Below are 18,495 nucleotides of genomic sequence, written 5' to 3' on the forward strand. Positions count from 1 at the left end.
TACTTTTTGTACTAGATCTCATCTCATCGCAATACCGAGATGCGATATTGTATACAATAATTGTAACGTGTATGGGCACCTTTACTCTAGAAGCCAGCTTCCGTGTAGAAGTAAATAAATAAAAAATTCTTGCAGTATGAGAAAAACACTCATAACCCCACATTCGATACCCACACCTACGTCTTTAGAAATTTCACCACTTTCAATCCACACAATGACCCTTCTCCATCCTGCTAAAACCACTTCCTAGTTCAGTGGTTCCCAAAGTTGGCCCTTAAAGGAGCATTAAACATGTGCATTTTAAGTATATCCATGTTTAGTCACGGGTGACTGAATTAGTCAATAGGATTTAACAGTGAATACGCAAAGAATATTTTAAAAACCTGGACTGTTCGCTTTGAAAATGTTTGGGAACCTCTACCTTAAAGGTTCATACACACTGAACGCTATGTAAAGCCGTGGCTCATCTGCTGGCACTCCATGCTTATCGTTGCCCTGTACACACTGGGCAGCTTTTGCGCTGAAAGTCGCCCAGCGTGTATGGGCCTTAGTTATGCTTAATGCTTTTTTTAAACCCATTTATCTTCTTATTCCACCTTCTCTATCCCTTCACACCCTCCCCATTATGACAATTAACCTGCTTCTGCCTTTTCCCCCGAATCAACAAACTCAAAATAAATACCCTCACTGTCATTAACCCATTCTCCACTTCGAACTAGTTAAGAGTGGAGCCAAATTACTACCTTACACAAGGTGACGAACATCCTAGTTCCAGCAAGTCTACAAATATTGTGCATGTACCCTTATTGTGAAAAAAAAAAAAAAACACTAATTGTATATTTGGATTGGTACCAATATTAGATGCAAGGTGGTCATCCCAGAAGTAAAGATTTCAGACGCATACTTACATGAATATGAATTTCTAGCATTCTCTTGTCTATCTGGTTCCTGGAAAAAAAAAATATATAGTTTTTGTGCACCATATAAATCTATAAAAATATCTGTTTAATTCTTCAAATCCTTACAGATCAATAGATTTTTTTTATAAACCACTGGACAATAGTAATACCAACCAACCCACAATAAAACTGTAAAAGAAACCATGAATCAAGCGTTTCATTGCAGGAATAAAAAAAAAAAAAAAAAAAAATTAGGATATAGTTCATAGTACAATTCTGAATGTAATGCCTATTTAAAAAGGTTAATTGCAAATACTGGACAACACAACCCTAGGGCATTTTGCTGCAACAAAAACTGGTAGGGTAACTCCATTCACCAGGGAGATGTGTCATAAGGTGGCCAAAGACCTGTCTAATTTACAATCATGATTGTGTCCAATTTCCCTTCAACTCCCCCACACTCCATCAGCTGTATGATTGCATTGCCTGAAACTCCATTTAAATAGGGTGCTGACCTACTGGAGAGTAAAGAGTGGGGGTCCCCCGTATTTTCAGGACTAGCACTGGGCTCTTGAGCCAGCCCTGGATCTCAAAATACGGGCGACAAAGTGAGAGGGGGTCCCCGGTATTTTAGGGACCAGCACCAGGCTCCACTAGCAGGGGGTGTAATGCCATGGGCAGTTGACACGCTTGACGGGGTCCCGTGGCCAAAGCATTACACACCATAGTCAACCCAGGCCAGGAGTTCTTGGGGAGGTGGGGAACCCCCAAATAAAAGAATCTCACCTCTCCAGGGCAGCTTTTTAAAAAAAATAATATTGTCCTTTACAATGGGACTATAGGTCCAGGCAAGCCTGCCACACATGCTGGTACTTGGGAGAACTACAGGTACCAATATGTGGAGCATTAATGGCCCGCTGGTACCACCTATAACACCCCTGTTAAGGAAATATCAAAATAAAAAATATTTTATTAAGCTGCTGCTTTCCTGGGGGGGGGGGGGGCCTGGGGCTTCTTCACCTCGGGGCCGTGCCTTTTTAAGCTCTTTTGCAACCTCCTAGGGCTTCAGCTGTGTTCTCCTGGGGGCGGTGTCCTTTTAAGCTATTTTGCATGGCCACCACCCCCAGGGCTTCCAGGAGTCTTCTGGAGCTGCTCTTCGCTGCCAGACCCCTATCACGCGCTGGCTAATAAAGCCAGCTCAAGGGGGAGGGGCGATGACCTGGTGAGCCACTATTGGCTGGCCACGGCCTTTTTGCGAAAAAATAAATAAAAAAATTGCTGCTGTCTCCTGCACTGCCGATGGGGGGACACAGCAGAAGGTGAGTAGCCAGCGCTTTTCGGGAGAACGACAGATTGCATGTGCTTAAAAGCACATGCAATCTGCTCCCAATGCCAACTGATCTGACGTGCAGTGCATCAGATCAGAAGACCAATACCCTAACCAGTGGGAACGCGCATTGCACGATTGTGTGCACATTATCTGTGCACATTATCTGCATACAATTAATCATACAACCAGTCAAGATTGTACGATTTGGTACAATATCTTTCTGGTGTATGGGGGCCTATAGTGGAAGTATGCAATGTTACATGATCAATCATGCCTGGTTTCTTTACAAGAGATAAATCAGCTTTGGCTATTTTAGGTAGATTTCACCATTTCATTACATTTAGAAAAAGTACAGATTATTACCTGTTAATAGGCTTTCCTCTACTCCACCATGGCAGCATACTTCTGGGTTTCCGACCCCTTGGGTAGATATCTGAAAGGAACAAAAAATACACTGCCCCCTATATAAGGACCGCCCACCTAGGCTCTGTGTCTTTCATTTTACAAGCTTCAAACAATAACAAAATCATAAAATATATGAAATAACTCGCTCAACCCTTAAATTCAGGGCAGGGAAAACGGCTGCCATGGTGGAGTATAGGATTAACAGGTTAAGAGGTAATCTGTACTTTCCTCTACCTCTACATGGCAGCATACTTCTGGGTCTACCCTAGCAGTTCACTCCACTGGGTAAGTATTTAGTAACACCATCTTCTTTCTTTATAACTTTTTTTTTTTAAATTGCTGCACTAAGGATTTTTCTTCCTAGTTTAGCGTCTTCAGTAGCCGCCACATCCACCCTGTAGTGTTTGGTGAATGTATGTGCCGAGGACCAGTATATGCCGCCTTACACACTTCTTCCAGCGAAGCTGCCCCTTTTTCTGCCCAAGACGCTGCCAATGCTCTCGTTGAATGGGCCTTTAGCCCCACCGGAGGCTCTAATTTCCTAATCTTATATGCTTCGCATATGCATGTTCTTATCCATCTGGATATGGTTATCTTCGGTGCTCCTTACCCCTTTTTTATCCCTTCTGTAAGTACAAACAGTTTTTTTTACTTCCTCCAGGCCTCTGATCTTTTTATATATATCTTCAGTGCCCTGCTTACATCCAAATTATGCAGCCTTGCCTCTTTGGAATTTGTCGGATTCTTGCAGAAGGAAGTCAGTACTATCTCCTGGTTTATGTGAAATTTAGAGACTACCTTTGGTAGAAAATGAGGATTTGTCCTAAACACTGCTCTATCTTCAAAAAAATTGAGGAAAGGTTCTTCTGACCATAACGCCTGCAACTCTGAAACCCTCCTTGCTGAGGTAATTGCTACCAAGAATACTACCTTAGTAGTGAGGAATTTCAACGATACATCCTCTAGGGGTTCAAACGGTTCCCCTGTCAGTACGTTTAAGACCATATTAAGGTCCCATGGAGCCAGTGGGTTATGAAATACCGGCCGGATCCTTTTAATTGCCTGCACAAATCTTTGTATATATCTATCAGCAATTTTCATATCTAGGATAGCACTTATAGTGCCGATATCTGTACCCTCAGAGAGCTAGCTGAAAGGTTCTTCTCCAAGCCTGCTTGCAGAAACTCCAGAATTGTATTTATTTTCCTCTCATCTTTTGCTCCCCGATCTGCAGAAGTGTACATACTTCCTCCACGTCCTATAATATGCACTAGACGTTGAATATTTTCTTGCCTTTAATAGTGTAGTTACTACTTTTTCTGAAAATCCTTTTCTTTTCAGCGTCCTGGTTTCAGCAACCAAGCCGTTAGCTTCCAGTTGTCTGGTTGTCTTTGGTAATAGCGGCCTTGCTGTATTAGATCTTTGTAATCTGGTAATATCCATGGTTCCTCTATCGCCATTTGAGTTAGTTTCACAAACCACGATCTCCTTGGCCAGTATGGTAGGATAACAATCACCCTGGATTTCTCTGCTTATTTTTTTCAGTAACCTGTGAATGACCGGGAATGGTGGGAAGACGTACGCTAGTTCCACCTCCCATTTTTCCGTCAGTGCATCAGTCTTCCATGAGCTTGGTTCCCAATGTCTGGAAATGTAACAGACCCTTCGCATTCTTTTCTGTCGCCATTAAGTCTACTTGTGGAAGGCCCCATTTCCTCACAATAGTCGCGAACACCTCTGGTGAGATCTCCCATTCTCCTGGGGCTATCCTGCTCCGAGTATCGGCTAACCGATTTTCCTTTCCTGCAATAAAGACAGCCTTGAGATTTATGACATGCCTCTGCCCACTGCAGTACTTTTGACGCTTCCATCATCAGGGTTTTGCTCCTTGTTCCCCCCTGTTTGTTCAAGTAGGTCACTACTGACTGGTTGTCCGATCTTATCACAACTTCTTTGTCTATAAGTACACTCTGAAATTTTTGGCATGCCATCCAGACCGCTCTCATTTCTCTTATATTGGAATGACTCTGGCTTGCCTCCATATTCCATTCTCCTTGCGCTGACCTTCGCTCGCACACAGCCCCCCAGCCTTTCTTGCTGGCATCCGTTGTCACCATAATTTGTGTGTGGGTCGCAAAAGACTTCCCCCTGCTTAATCTCTCCATGTTGTTCCACCATCTGAGATCCTCTTTCGCTTCTAATGACAATACGATTTTTTGTTTTTTTCGTCTCCGTCCCATTGCTCTAGAAAGCATCCTTGTAGTGCCCGCATGTGGAACCTTGCCCATGGTATAGCTTCTATTGCTGCAGACATGAGTCCTAGCACTCGCATACATTCCTCTGTATGACTCGTATTCTTCCTTACCATGCTTCTTATTTCTTTGATCAATCTTTGACACCTGTCTTCTGTCAGTTTTACTCGCATGGACTGTGTATCTGAGATCATTCCCAAATACTTCACCTTCTGTGATGGTTCTAGGTGACTTTTCTGATAATTTATAAGCCAGCCATGTTCTTTAAAGTACTCCAGAACTAGTCTTGTATGTTGACCTGCCATGATGAGAAGGTCGTCTAGATACGGCCATATTGACACCCCCTTTATTCTTAAATTGGCCACCAGCACACCACCAATACTTTTGTGAATGTTCTGGGTGACGTTGACAGGCCGAATGGCAGAGACATGAACTGGTAAATTTTCCCTCTTAAGGCCCCCATACACTATGCGATTTGGGCACGATTTCACCCGATTCGGATGAATCAGGCCGTGAAATTGGACCAAATCGCACTTGCAGACACCCCGTCCGACCTCGCATCGGATCGGGGTCGGGAGGTCGGACGGGCTGCACATAAGATTGGCTAAATCTTATGTGCAGCCCAGCCCCGGAGCCGTGCGGGGGATGACAGTGGGCGGGGGATGCCGGCTATAGAGAGCCGAGCAGGGGGAGGCTGCATAGGGAGCCGGGCAGGAGGAGGGTGACAGCGGGAGCAGCGCACCGGACAGGGAGGAGGACGCTGGCTGCCAGGCAGCGGCGGGAGCCGGGAGGAACACAGATAACTTAAAAAAAAAAAAAAAGAGCCCATACAGAATGACTAGCAAGCCATTGATTGGCTGAGACCTCTCTCCTTTACACCTGTTACAAGTAGAACCTGAAGATTTTTCCGGCAGGTTCTTTTTGCACAAAACACATTTTGCTGTATGCATCCTTTTAATATTTGGCCTTCACCTCAGTTTACTCCTTACTGGGTCCTGACCTACATAAGTCAAAAAATATCCACATCACTATAGAAAAACCTGTTCCAAACATAAGCAGCCCAAACACCAACACTATAATCTCTTCCTGGCTTACCCTGCTTCTGCAGGCTGCTTCCTCTCTTCCTCCATATTACCAATTGTAAACAATATGCTGATCTGTTAATAAACAAAAGGTACTTGTTTCCTATCTGGGCGCCCATCGCGGGTACATCGCATGCCATTATAATGACATGCGATGCGACCGACGCGATTACCGCGATTTTACATAGGGACCAATGTTAAATGTCCCAATTGACCCGCGATGACCGCGATTTACCATAGGAAACAATGTTAAATGGATCAATTTCCCCAAATTATCATAGGGAACAAAATTGAAATGGGGCAAAAACACCCCTGAACATAAAAATGTCCCCCCAAAAGTAGTTGACGCCACCCCGCCATCAACGTGAACCCGAAGCGTGGCGAGCGCAGCGAGCCCGCGAGGGGCCTCGGTACGCGTCCTCCGACCTTTTCATGCCCTACTATCCACTAGGGCGTGGAGTGAGAATAGAATAGTGTGGCGAGCGCAGCGAGCCACCGAGCCCGAAGCGTGGCGAGCGCCGCGAGGGGCCGCGGATACCTTCACAGTTATACGCGTCCCCTCGCGGGCTTCCCAGGTGTCCATGGCGACGCGGACACCTGGGAAGCCCGCGAAGGGACGCGTTTACCTGTGAAGGTATCCGCGTCCCCTCACTGCGCTCGCCATGCTTCGGGTTTGGTGGCTCGCTACGCTCGCCACACTATTCTATTCTCACTCCACGCCCTAGTGGATAGTAGGGCATGAAAAGGTCGGAGGACGCGTACCGCCGCCCCTCGCGGGCTAGCTGCGCTCGCCACGCTTCGGGTCACATTGATGGCGGGGTGGCGTCAACTACTTTTGGGGGGACATTTCAATGTTCAGGGGTGTTTTTGGCCCATTTACTATTGTTCCTATGCTGATTTGGGTAAATTGATCCATTTAACATTGTTTCCTATGGTAAATCGTGGTCATCGCGGGTAAATTGAGGCATTTAACATTGTTCTCTATGGGAAAATCGCGGGCATCGCGTCTGGCCCATCGCACCCGATTTTTTTATCGGCCGCGATGCCCCCGATTTTACCGATGCCCGCGATTAAAATCGTGGGCGCCCAGATAGGAAACAAGTACCAAACAAAACTCTAAGCTCAACAAAGACCATGTAATTCCCATAGCCCTAGCAGCGCAGCTGCTTCCATAGGGCCTTACCTTGTCTGCTGGTGTGAAGGAGATGTCTGCAGCAACCTCCAGGGTTTGCAGACTGGTTTAAAAACCTTGTGCCCGGCATTGCGCTCCCCTGTGATGTCAGACGCCGCCTCAATCATTTCCGGGCGATGCCTGATGACGCGCCCGGCGCCGTCCAATGATGTCAGACGCCACACGCGTCCGGCGCGTTCCGGCTTCAGCTCCCAGCTTGTGTTTGGGACTCACTGCCCAGCCGCTGGACCTTTTTACCGGGCACACATCTTACCCTAGCCGCACTGGGCGGCAGGGTCCCACAGCAGACAGACGTCCCATTCAGCTCTCAGCGGCGGGGGTCCCAAAAACCGACATGCCAAGTTCTCAGCTGCACTGGGCAGAGGAACCGACCCTTACTGCACAGGGTAAGACACAGAGCCTAGGGGGGGCGGTCCTTATATAGCAGTGTCTTTTTTGTTCCTTTCAAATATCTACCCAAGGCGGCGGAAACCATGGGGTATGCTGCCATGGGGAGGTAGAGGAAATAGAGAATCATATTAGCCAAATAGTGACAGTACTAGTGAGATCACAATTTACTAAGACTTTCGGCTCTTCGGCTATTTCCTACACCTCCTAAGGCAAGCTTGGCCAACATGTAGGTTCTCCATGTTAATCAGCTGGTACAGCATGCTGGGACTTTAACACCTTAAAAGCCACAGGTTGACCAGGCCTGATCTAGGGAGATCATTTTTCTAAACTGCTTGTACTTTTACATACACGTTGACTCAGAGGGGTCTGTTCAATGCCATGGGCGAGCAGGGCTTCCTGCTCGCTGTTACCACTCACCCTGTCAGTATTCAACTCAACCCCCTCATACACCAATTCCCCCTCGCTCCGTTTTTTGAGTGAGGGGGAATCGGCGTATGCGGCGGCAGAAGCAGCGAGACTCGCTGCTAAATATAGCGGGTTCGCTGCATTAGCCGCGGGTCTCGCTGTTTGGGGGATCACTTGGAAAAGGGGCAGAAATCACCCTGTGTGTATTTTGTGGTTTTCATCACACCCATGGCAGCATTTTTTTAACAATCAGAAATGTGGAGTTGGTGTGGAACACCGCTATTAGAGAATTAGCTATTTTTTCACTAGTTACAAGAACTATAACTAATAAAATCATACCATACCAAGTTTGTAAAATTTGGAACACATGCAGGTGAGCTGTCAAGTTCAGTCTCCCAGTCTTCAGACATGGTCAGTCAGTAAAAGAATGCTTTTTCCACAGGGATGTACTGTAAAAATATATAATTCATTTTAATATAAATACACCCTTATAAGCAGCAGGCATTTTAAACAATCTCTTAATACATTTTACTTGCATAGCTCTGCTAATAAGAAACATTTATTACCATTAATATACTTAATAGTTACTTATTAACCTCCTACAGATGTGGAGCCCCTCATTCACTGCCAGCGCTCGCCAGAACGGCCCCCCTGGCGAAGAGGGACTCCATTAGACTGGGACGCACACGTGTCCCAGTCACTCAGCAGGTGGGCGGCGGGACCCTGCCCCTTCTCCGCTTCAGGGAGACGTGCAGGGTTAGGTGGGGTGCAGGGGCAACTGGAAGCTCTTTCGGAATGGGGCGTGTGAGTGTCCCGTGCCCCCTTCCGACGGATGGCGGGGCTCCGCAAACATAACAGCGGCTCTGTATGTTGCACTTTACAATTCTCGAACAATCAGTTCATGTCCCTTGTAGCAAGCTTACACACAATCAGGAAATAGGCAATGAAACAAGGACACCTATTTATTACTATCAGTTATTTATATGGGATGCGGTCAAAATCCCGGCGGTCGGAACACCGACACCGGAATCCCGGCACTTTGTCCCTCTATGGGTGTCCATGAAACCTAAGGCAATAGATGGTCAGAAAATGGCAGTGTCACTAGCTTATGACATGAAATACCACAACCATAACCAAATCAGCCCACGATGTATGTAATAGGGGGGGTGTAATGTGACCTAGGCACTGCAGATGTACCTTTTTCTGCGGATGGACTCAAACCAGTGCCCTTGAGTCTGGGTCTGAACTCGTGTCTGGGTGTATCCCTAACTACTACCTGAGGATTAGCCTTTCAGACTATGAGCAGGGACACTGCAGCTTGACAAGTCTCACACTTCCCCATGTATCATAGCGAAAGCTATGGGGGTAGCCCCTACGGGACTCTAGACAAGCGGACCCACAGACAGATGTCCTTTTGCGGGCATCTGTGAGAAGAAGACTCAATATAACCGCACAAGCTGGAATGCACTTAGGTTTGTTTCCAGGCAGGTAGTGGGTTATAGCATTACAGTCTACCGGTGCATCAAGGTATACCGGTATAAAACATGTTGGTTTCCAAAACGAATGATTTCTTTGGTTAGAATCACATGTTTGAATCAAACATTGATGCGATAGCTATGTGTATTGTAGCCATTTTGAGCGACAGTGTTAGGACCTGCAGAAAAGTGGGGTGCAGTGAAGGGGGCTGCAGGCTTAAATGCATTGATCAATTCATGAACCAAATAGCCACTATTTATTATCAGTTAATTTAGTGTGTGCAGAGCCCCTACAATGTCTGTTTAAACAATGTGGTCACAAGCCATAGGGCACCCCAAAACTAGGAAAGGTGAGTGCCGATGTTTAGTGTATATATTGTTTTAGATTTTTTTAATTAGTCTTATTGTGGTCACATTCTCTCATGCACCCTGTTTTAACCTATAGTGCATATCTTATGTTAACCAGTTCCCTAGGTGATTAGTGACAGGTGTATTGCACACACACACACGTAACAATCAGCAAGTACACATACACAAGGAGGATAGTACAGGTGACTAGGATGAAACACTGGACAGGAGACACAGTACAAGTGCATAAGCTGCCACATGCTAACTAGCAAAGCTATGGTATATTTCAGGGAGCGCTATAGCCTAATTGACATACAGTCCATCTGTCTCACCAAGCTCTAACCCCACTATCTGCTCACAGAACCTGGGGGAGCTGCAGCAGGTCTGGTCACCGTGAGAAGGGTGCTGTTCTTGTGTCAGGAGACAGTCACAGCATGTGGAGCCTCCTGGAAGTGCCTTAGTATAAAAGATGGCCGCCCACTGTGTAAGTCACGCTGGAGTGAAGCCGGGGCCGCTGGGAGCATACCAAGCAGTAGCTGCCCCCTCCCGGCAGTTGCTTCTCCTTAATGGCGCCAAATGGTTTAAAAACATTATCCTGCATTACTGCCATGGCTAACCGGGGGGTCAGGTATACTCAAAATCTTGCACTGCTGGGCCGGAGGCGGTAGGGCTGAGTGAGGACGGGACGCACACCGCACGCAGTGGCGGCCGTCTACTCCGGAGACGGTGGTCTTTGCAGCTGGGGACTGGGGCACGAGCAGCATGCAGCTGCGGCCAAGTCTCTCTCCCCCCCCCCCCCAGCAGCTCCCACAATGCAGACAGGCAGCGGCAAGTCCCTGCCTGCCTGTCCTCACATGTCTAAAATACATTTCTGTATTAAACTTTCTATCTATTGCATTGTGCCCTGGAGCAACCCAGAGTGTGACCAGCTCCCAGAGGGCACATTCACAAAGGCAGAGAAGTTGGTCACACTCATTTAAATTTAAAGTGCCCATGCTCCCTGTAGTCGCCCTTCTATTCCCCACTGTTATTCCAGTGACACCTAGTGGATGAAGGAGAAAAAGTGAAAAACGCATGTCGACCTTTAGTGGTTGACCGAATGACAATACCCATTGCTGTAAGGCAGTAATGCTAGTGATTACACCATCCGTGATGTCCTACTGTATAATGTTGCAGAGAGATTGTTGTAGCCGCTATATGATGCAGTCACACATGAATGTTGGAAAAAGGACAGCAGGATGCAAAAGTTAAAGAAAATAGGTTTCGTTGTGTGGACTCTAGAGTGGGGCAGCACAGACTATAAAGGTTACCATTACTGCCTCACAGAGCTGAGGTCATGAATTCCATTCCCACCATGGGGAGACTATACAAACTCCTTCACCATGGAGAGTTTGTATAATTCTTGTGTGGGTTAACTCTGGATACTCCCATTCCTCCCACAATACAAAAATATAATGGTAGGTTAATTGGCTGCCACAAAATTAACCCTAGAATGTCTGTGTGTGCGTGTACATGTGGTAGGGAATATAGATTGTAAGCTCCACTGGGGCAGGGACTGATGTGAATGCTCAAATATTCTCTGTAAAGTGCTGTGGAATATGTGCCCTATATAAATAAAGGTGGCCATACATCTACAGTTCAGTTGTCAGATCTGGGGGGAACAAAAACCTGGTAATGGATGAGTGACAGTTTGGCAGTTTAAAGCAAATGGTCAACTGCCATTTGCTCTCATCCATTTTTTTTTTGTTCCAACCATCCCAATCTGACAATCGATCTGTAGATGTATGGCCAACTTAACTTCCTAAATAGAGTATGTAATTAGGTAGGATCTCTTATGGGGGTTATGTTGGTTGTTCTAGAATTTGATAAGCCTGTCTGAAGGGGAGATTTCAGGGAATGCTTGAAGATTTAGTAATTAGAGCAGGCATTCCCAACCACGGTCCTCAAGGCACACCAACAGTGCAGGTTTTAGTGATATCCAGGCTTCAGCACAGATGGTTTAATCAGAATCCCTCAGATACTAATGTCACCTGTGCTCAAGCCTGGATAGCTACAAAACCTGCACTGTTGGTGTGCCTTGAGGACCGTGGTTGAGAATGCCTGAATTAGAGGAAAATCATATTGTGAGCAGGAGAGAATTTCAGTGTGGGTGCAGCCAACAAAAGGTGTCGTAACCATGAATGTGTGTAGGTCCTTTAGAATGTAAGCTCTCACAGGCAGGGCCCTCTTTTCTCACATGCTTTTCTTTCTCTTACTAAAACTATCTTTGACGGCACCAATTCCTGTGTTTTTTTGCCACCAACACGGTTTTCATTTTCATCTGCTTATGCACCCTGCACTATTGTATTCAACTGTAAGTCACTGCTTTGCTTATTCATTAATGTACTCTGTAATTGAGCCCTGCAAATCACTTGTGGCACCATATAAATTAAGAATAGTCATGCATGTGGATGAGACTCCAATCTCTTGCAGAGCAGAGGTCAGATTGTAAAATATGTAAAGGAACAGATATGATAGGGTAGTTTAAGATCAGTGCCCCATATGTGTTAAGCAGATGTATTTATATTGAATATTTGGATAGTTTGGCCAGCTTCGCAGCTGTATACAGAATGCATTGTAGCAGTAAATTTTTGTAAAGGTCCAGAAAGGAGTTTATTCTAGAATCTTGTGCAGTGCTGGGTTCACAATACACAATGGCCCTTATTCTGGATCCCTAGCAAAGGCACCAAACTATTTCTTGACGCTGACCGGCAGAATTTACGCCATTGAAGCCACAGAAGGTGAAAGGCTGGATCCCTGCATGATGTCACTGCCCACAAACACAACTGTATTCTATGGGTGAAATGGGTTTAATGTGAAAGGTACAAAAACGGTAATTAAATGGTAATATACCATTTATAACATTCAATGTGAAAGGGGTTCAACTTGCTCAGACCCGTTTTAAGAAACGTTTTAAATAAAGGGTCTAAGTAGGTATTGCTACATGAAGGGGACCTTTAGACTAGCTCTGACAATTAAATCATCCTCCTAAACGTCAGATGCTCTAAAGGTGCCCATACACGGTAAAATTATTGAATACAATTTGGACTAGATCGCAGCGCATCGGTTTTGCGGTGCAATGAGATACAATGAGATGAGATCTAGTACAAAAAGTACGTGCAGCACACTTTTTGAGCTGTGCGATGAGATGTGTGACGGGAGCTCCCAGCAATTGTACCGTGTATGGGCACCTTAAGGGAGCGAGTCATTTTTTGGGGGAGCCCATTTCAAATAAATGCTATGTAGGAGCTACACATGCAACGTGCATCAGGGACAGCGTGTGAATGCTGCTTAACACAACAGTAACAGTTTTAACATGTAAATTAGTCCTAAAAAAACTTGATATCTTTACAGCCAATTAATGCAATATAGGGATGGACATCTGGAATACGGGTATTGAATGGTTACCTGGTTTCTGACATCAAAACATATGATGGCTAGTTTCCATCATATCATAACCATATCCATATAACACAGCAGCAAAAGCTTCAACATGTGCACATAAGGTGCATACACTACTGCTTTTTGGGCCCTTTACACATGATACCAACATTATTATCGGGCTGATAAATCGTGTGAAAAGTGTAAAATCATAAGTTTTACTTCCAATCCATGGTCCTGTGCGCATTGGATCGTATCCAAAGATTGTCATGGCTGCCACAAGGATTTGCCGTGTCCCAGAGCGGTGAATGGGATGACATGAGACACATCATACGCAAAAGGTCCACATACATATTATCCCATGCGATGCAGCCGCCAGGGAGTTGCCAGAATCTCACATGCAAGGCTGGCACGCGATACCGCACTCTAGTGTATGGGGCCTTTGTTCACCTTGAACTGTGATGGGGTGACTCATATGTTTTCCCCCATCGCAACTAGGAGTAGCAAAACTGGGCAATTTTATTTCACTCCGTTTAAGAAGCTCATTAGCTGCAGAGGTGAAATTTCTTCTCAGTCCCTTGAGGTGCAAGAAGAAATGTGTGCAATATCCTGTTTCAGCACCCTATCTAGGACTTTGAACAGAATTGGCCTTCATTCATGGCTTGTGCGAGCCATCGAGGCATTGAATACTGGGACAGGGAGGGCTGGAAGCAAAGGCTCCAGCCCTCCATAACGCGGCGACAGTGCAGCGAATCCTAAACAGGATTCGGTGCACGCGGCGATTACATTCATTGAATACTGCCCTTACAATGGTCCCATGTGTGCATGTTAACTTAACCCCAGCAGAGGGCATGTTAACTCAACCCCCCAGCAGAAAGCATGTAAATCATAGCTCCCCCCACCCCGCAAGAATGTTAAAGCCCCCACCCCATTGCAGAGAGCCAAAGCATGTTAACCTCTATGGCATTGAGCATTTACCCCCCCTGGCAGAGCATGTAACAAGCATGCAACCACTGGCATCAAGCATAGAATGTGCTATACACGTGTTTTACCCCAAAGTACCTTTAAGGGACTCACTTTTTTAGAGTGGGCTGGTCCCATGGGAGCATGTTAACTTAACTCTCCTACCCCACCCCCAAGCAGAGCATGTCAACTCTCTCCCCACCCCACCAGAGAGCATGTTGTTAAGTCCCCCCAGGCGAAGAGCATGTTAACCTCCCCTCAAATAAGGTACTTCCTCATCTTTGCAGCCACCACTTTTGCCAGTTATGTTAGCCGCTACGTGGATCGCGATTGTCCACTCATGGGCTAGCCCATGCTTCGGGCTTGCCACAACTGTACTATGGATGGCCATCGATGATTCAAAATCATCGATGGTTCATGGCCAATGTCAAATACTTTTGCCATCGATAGGGGAGAACCAGATGGTTTCCCTCCATCGATGGAACAGCAAAACGATGTTTTGCTATTTTTTTCCCCCCCCAAAGTGCCGGGACACTGAACATAGCTCTGCCCTCTACCCCAGTGAAGCCCCGCCCCTGTGGTTTTGATCAGCCCACAGGCCAATCAAACACAATGGAAGTCCATCGATATGTAAAAATATCGATGGCCAGTTGCGGAATTGCCATCGATGGCCATCCCTAAACTGTACTAAGAGTAATGGATGGTGACGTGGACCCTGAAAATAACCCTCGTTCCATAGTGTAAGCGGTGGACACAAAGATATACCTTTTTTTTTTTTAACCAACTTGTTCTTCACAAATCAAGCGTGCATAGAGATAGATTATAACGGTTGCCATGCGAGGGGACATGGTGCACTAATACAGTGTCAATGTTGACATACACCAAACATGATTAAAAAAGGAAAACATCGAAAAAGTTTATCTTTAGCATGTGCAGACCTACTGCCTGTCAAGTAGCAATGGCGTACATAGACACTGTTGACCTAATAATCCACACCCCATAAAAGTAATGTCAGCCCAAACTGCAAAGCTTGCCAAAACTGAGAAATAGTATAACTGCTCAATCTGGCGCCAACTAGTGGCCACATGCTCTGGGGAGCATGTGCCAGCACCTAAAGTGCTAGGAGGTGAACATGGCTTCCCCTCCTCTACTTACCGATCTCTGCATGTTGTGCAAACACCAGGAGGGGCCTATGACCACTCCCCAATGAACCAAGCTCCACTGGGCTCTGCATGTGGGGGGGGGGGGGGGAAGAAAATGGATGACAATCGATAATTAAAATCGATGGTCATCCATTGCATAGTATGGCACTATCGATGGCCAGTTGCACTATTGCCATCGATGGCAATCCCTACCCCTTTAAGAACACTGATCAGAGTAGGTGGATGCAAAAAAGTATTTATACCAAAAGAGGGTGGGTTTTATAAACAGACATTAAACATTTTTTTTCACTATTGGGGTGGTATCGTTCCAGTTAAAAACCACTGTGGGACTCTATTACCAATGCAGCATGGGAGCTACTTTATAATGCTGCCATACATTCAGAAGGGGGATGGGGTGGGGTCTGCAAACCACTTAGTAGACCTTGTGCACCTCTATATATCAAAGACCACCATTTTAATAAAACATACTAATGCCAACATCAATATAACACCGTTTGCCCTAGTTTATATCCAACAAACTAATTTCAGATTTAAAAAGCAGCACACTGCGTACGAATAGGCAAGTCTGCACGTATAGCCAACAATCCCCCTCAAGAAATCCTGGGTAGGTCACTAGGGTTGGGTAAGTGACGGTGGTGAGGGAACCTGGACACTAAAGGCACCAATCCCTATGGAAGAGGGAGCACTGTAAGGAAGCCCAGGCGGGATGTCACGCTGCAGCAGGCCTGGCGTTGGCACCTTACAGGAGGGCACAGCAGCCTACAAAGCCATGGTGACATAACTGTTCCCATCACTAAACCCCCCAACACTCCCTTACTCCGACTACAGACACGAAGCACTGACGAAGGCCGATAGGGAGGACAGGCCCGACGCCCGGCACCCGCGTGCTAACACACCCGTTTACTTGCGACCACTGCACTGACCCAAAACCACCGACGCCGGGCACCGTCGGCATGGGGAAATGAGCTAACCGCCACAATTCTTACCTCCAGCTAAAGAGATGTCCCCGCGGTAACGACTGCCAGGAGGTACGGGTCGGTGACTGCTGCACCTGCGAAGAGCGGAGAGAGTTTGGGGCGTGTCCCGCGGCAGCTCCCTCTCACATGTAGACTCCGGGCGGTGGCGCCATCAACTCTCAGCCAATCAGAGAGAGAAATACTTATTTTCCCGCGAGCCAGGGTTTATTATCACTGTCACGTGATGTGGGACCCGGGCGGCCCGTCCTAAGCATGAAGGCGCCGTGGTGTCTGGTGATAGTGAGTCATGACTGTCATGTTCTCACCCTCACCACCACCACCATCATGACCTGTCTGCTGCTGCTCTGGTAGACCCCTCTGGTGTGGGATAGAAGTGGAAGGACATTATTTAAAAAAAAAAAACCTGCATACTGTACCTATTTATAACGAAAAATATCTGAGTGTAGGCTCAACCACATTATTATAACGTCATAGAAACATAGACACATAGAATTTGACGGCGGATAAGAACCATTTGACCCATCTAGTCTGCCCTTTTTTTTACCCTTCAGGTAATCTCAACCCTTTTTAATCCTTATTTCTTTGTAAGGATATTCATATGCCTATCCCAAGCATGTTTAAATTGTTCTACTGTCTTAGCCTCTACCACCTCTGATGGGAGGCTATTCCACTTATCCACTACCCTTTCTGTGAAGTAATTCTTTCTAACATTTCTCCTGAACCTACCTCCCTCCTACGTCAGCATACAATGCTCTGCTCCTGGACTTCCCTGTATGATTGCCATCACCTGTGTTGAATAGGTTAATACTGCTTTTACACAGAGGAAAAACCCAGGTCAGTGTTGGTGTAAAAGGGACCAACCCAGGTCCATTGACACTGGACTCCTACCCAGGTCCTGACCAGGGTGGAACACTGGTCGGACCTGGGTTGTGAATGGTGTAAAAGGTCCCAACCCAGGTTGGGACATCCGGGTAGTGCTGAAAGGATACCAGAAGCACGGGACGCCTTTCCATAAGTCAGTGCCAAGCGTTCCACAGTGCATTGCAGCAGTAAAAGGCAGCGGACAGTGCACACAGGCTGCTACCTGGCACTCCACACAGGTGGACCTGCCACAACCCTATCTGGCACTAGGAAGCAGCACTGTCAGGCAGTAGCGTAGGTAGGGTTACCACCTAGACCCTTTAATTCCGGACACATGTTAATTACACAGGTTCTGTGGCAGTTTAAAATCAGGTGAAGTGGAGTCTTGAAGTCAGCAAGCCACAGAACCTGTATAATTAATATGTGTCCGGAATTAAAGGGACTATGTGGTAACCCTAAGCGTAGGGTGACCAACTCATTCCTTTAAACAGGGACACATATTAATTACACAGGTTCTGTGGCTGTCTTTCACCTGGTTTTAAACTGCCACACCTCAAGACTCCATTTCACCTGGTTTTAAACTGACCAAGAGCTTAAAGGAGGAGGGTGTGTGATGTGCCTCCCACTCCAGTGACTCAGTGGGTGAGATTTAATAGGATGAGAGATTCAGAAAGTGAGAGATTTGGTAAGAAATCTCCAGATTTTTTTAAAGCTGCAATCATTTACACTGGTAAACCAATTTGATTTTGCAGTGTAAATGATTGCCGCTTTAAAAAAAATTGGAGATTTCTTACCAAATCTCTCACTTTCTGCATCTCTCATCCTATTAAATCTCACTCAGTATTTTTAGGGCTATATACCCTACCTACAGAAATAATTTATGTTCTTTTGGGGGGGGGGGGGGGTAGGCTGGGGGGAGGGGTATGGATTGTATGGTCGACCTAAAGATTGTCGACAGTCATTTGGTCGACACCACTAGGTCGACATACTGCAAGGTCGACCGGGGTCTAGGTCGACATGGGACACGGTTGACAGGTCATTAGGTTGACATGGTCTAAGTTGACAGTCAAAAGGTCAACAAGGGGTTTTTCACTGTGTTTTTTTTTTTACCCGAATGCCGACACAGTCTACATGGACACAGTTTTAAGTGTCCATGCACTCGGCACACTATTTTATTCTCCCACCATGCCCTAGTGCAGTGATGGCTAACCTTGACACTCCAGCTGTTGTTGAACTACACATCCCAGCATGCTCTGCATCAGTTTTAGTATGGCCATATAGTAAAACTGTAGCAGGGCATGGTGGGATGTGTAGTTCAAAAACAGCTGGAGTG

The 18,495-nt window shown here is 46.2% G+C and overlaps 1 protein-coding gene across 2 annotated transcripts in view; it reads right to left on the minus strand.

Moving 5' to 3' along the window:
* The window catches only part of DDX4 (DEAD-box helicase 4), a 143,848-nt gene extending 127,381 nt beyond the window's left edge, over positions 1–16,467 (minus strand). For both annotated transcript variants that reach the window (XM_083153586.1, XM_083153576.1), the window contains exons 1-3: positions 16,311–16,467; positions 8,300–8,404; positions 909–948 (exon numbers count right to left, since the gene is read on the minus strand). In XM_083153586.1, coding sequence (XP_083009712.1) covers positions 909–948; positions 8,300–8,365 — 106 coding nt within the window. In that variant the 5' untranslated portion in view covers positions 8,366–8,404; positions 16,311–16,467. The remainder of the gene's footprint in view (positions 1–908; positions 949–8,299; positions 8,405–16,310) is intronic.
* Positions 16,468–18,495: the final 2,028 nt, after the last annotated feature.

Source organism: Crinia signifera, chromosome 1 (assembly GCF_055691185.1).
Source record: "Crinia signifera chromosome 1, ASM5569118v1, whole genome shotgun sequence".
NCBI classification, from domain to species: domain Eukaryota; kingdom Metazoa; phylum Chordata; class Amphibia; order Anura; family Myobatrachidae; genus Crinia; species Crinia signifera.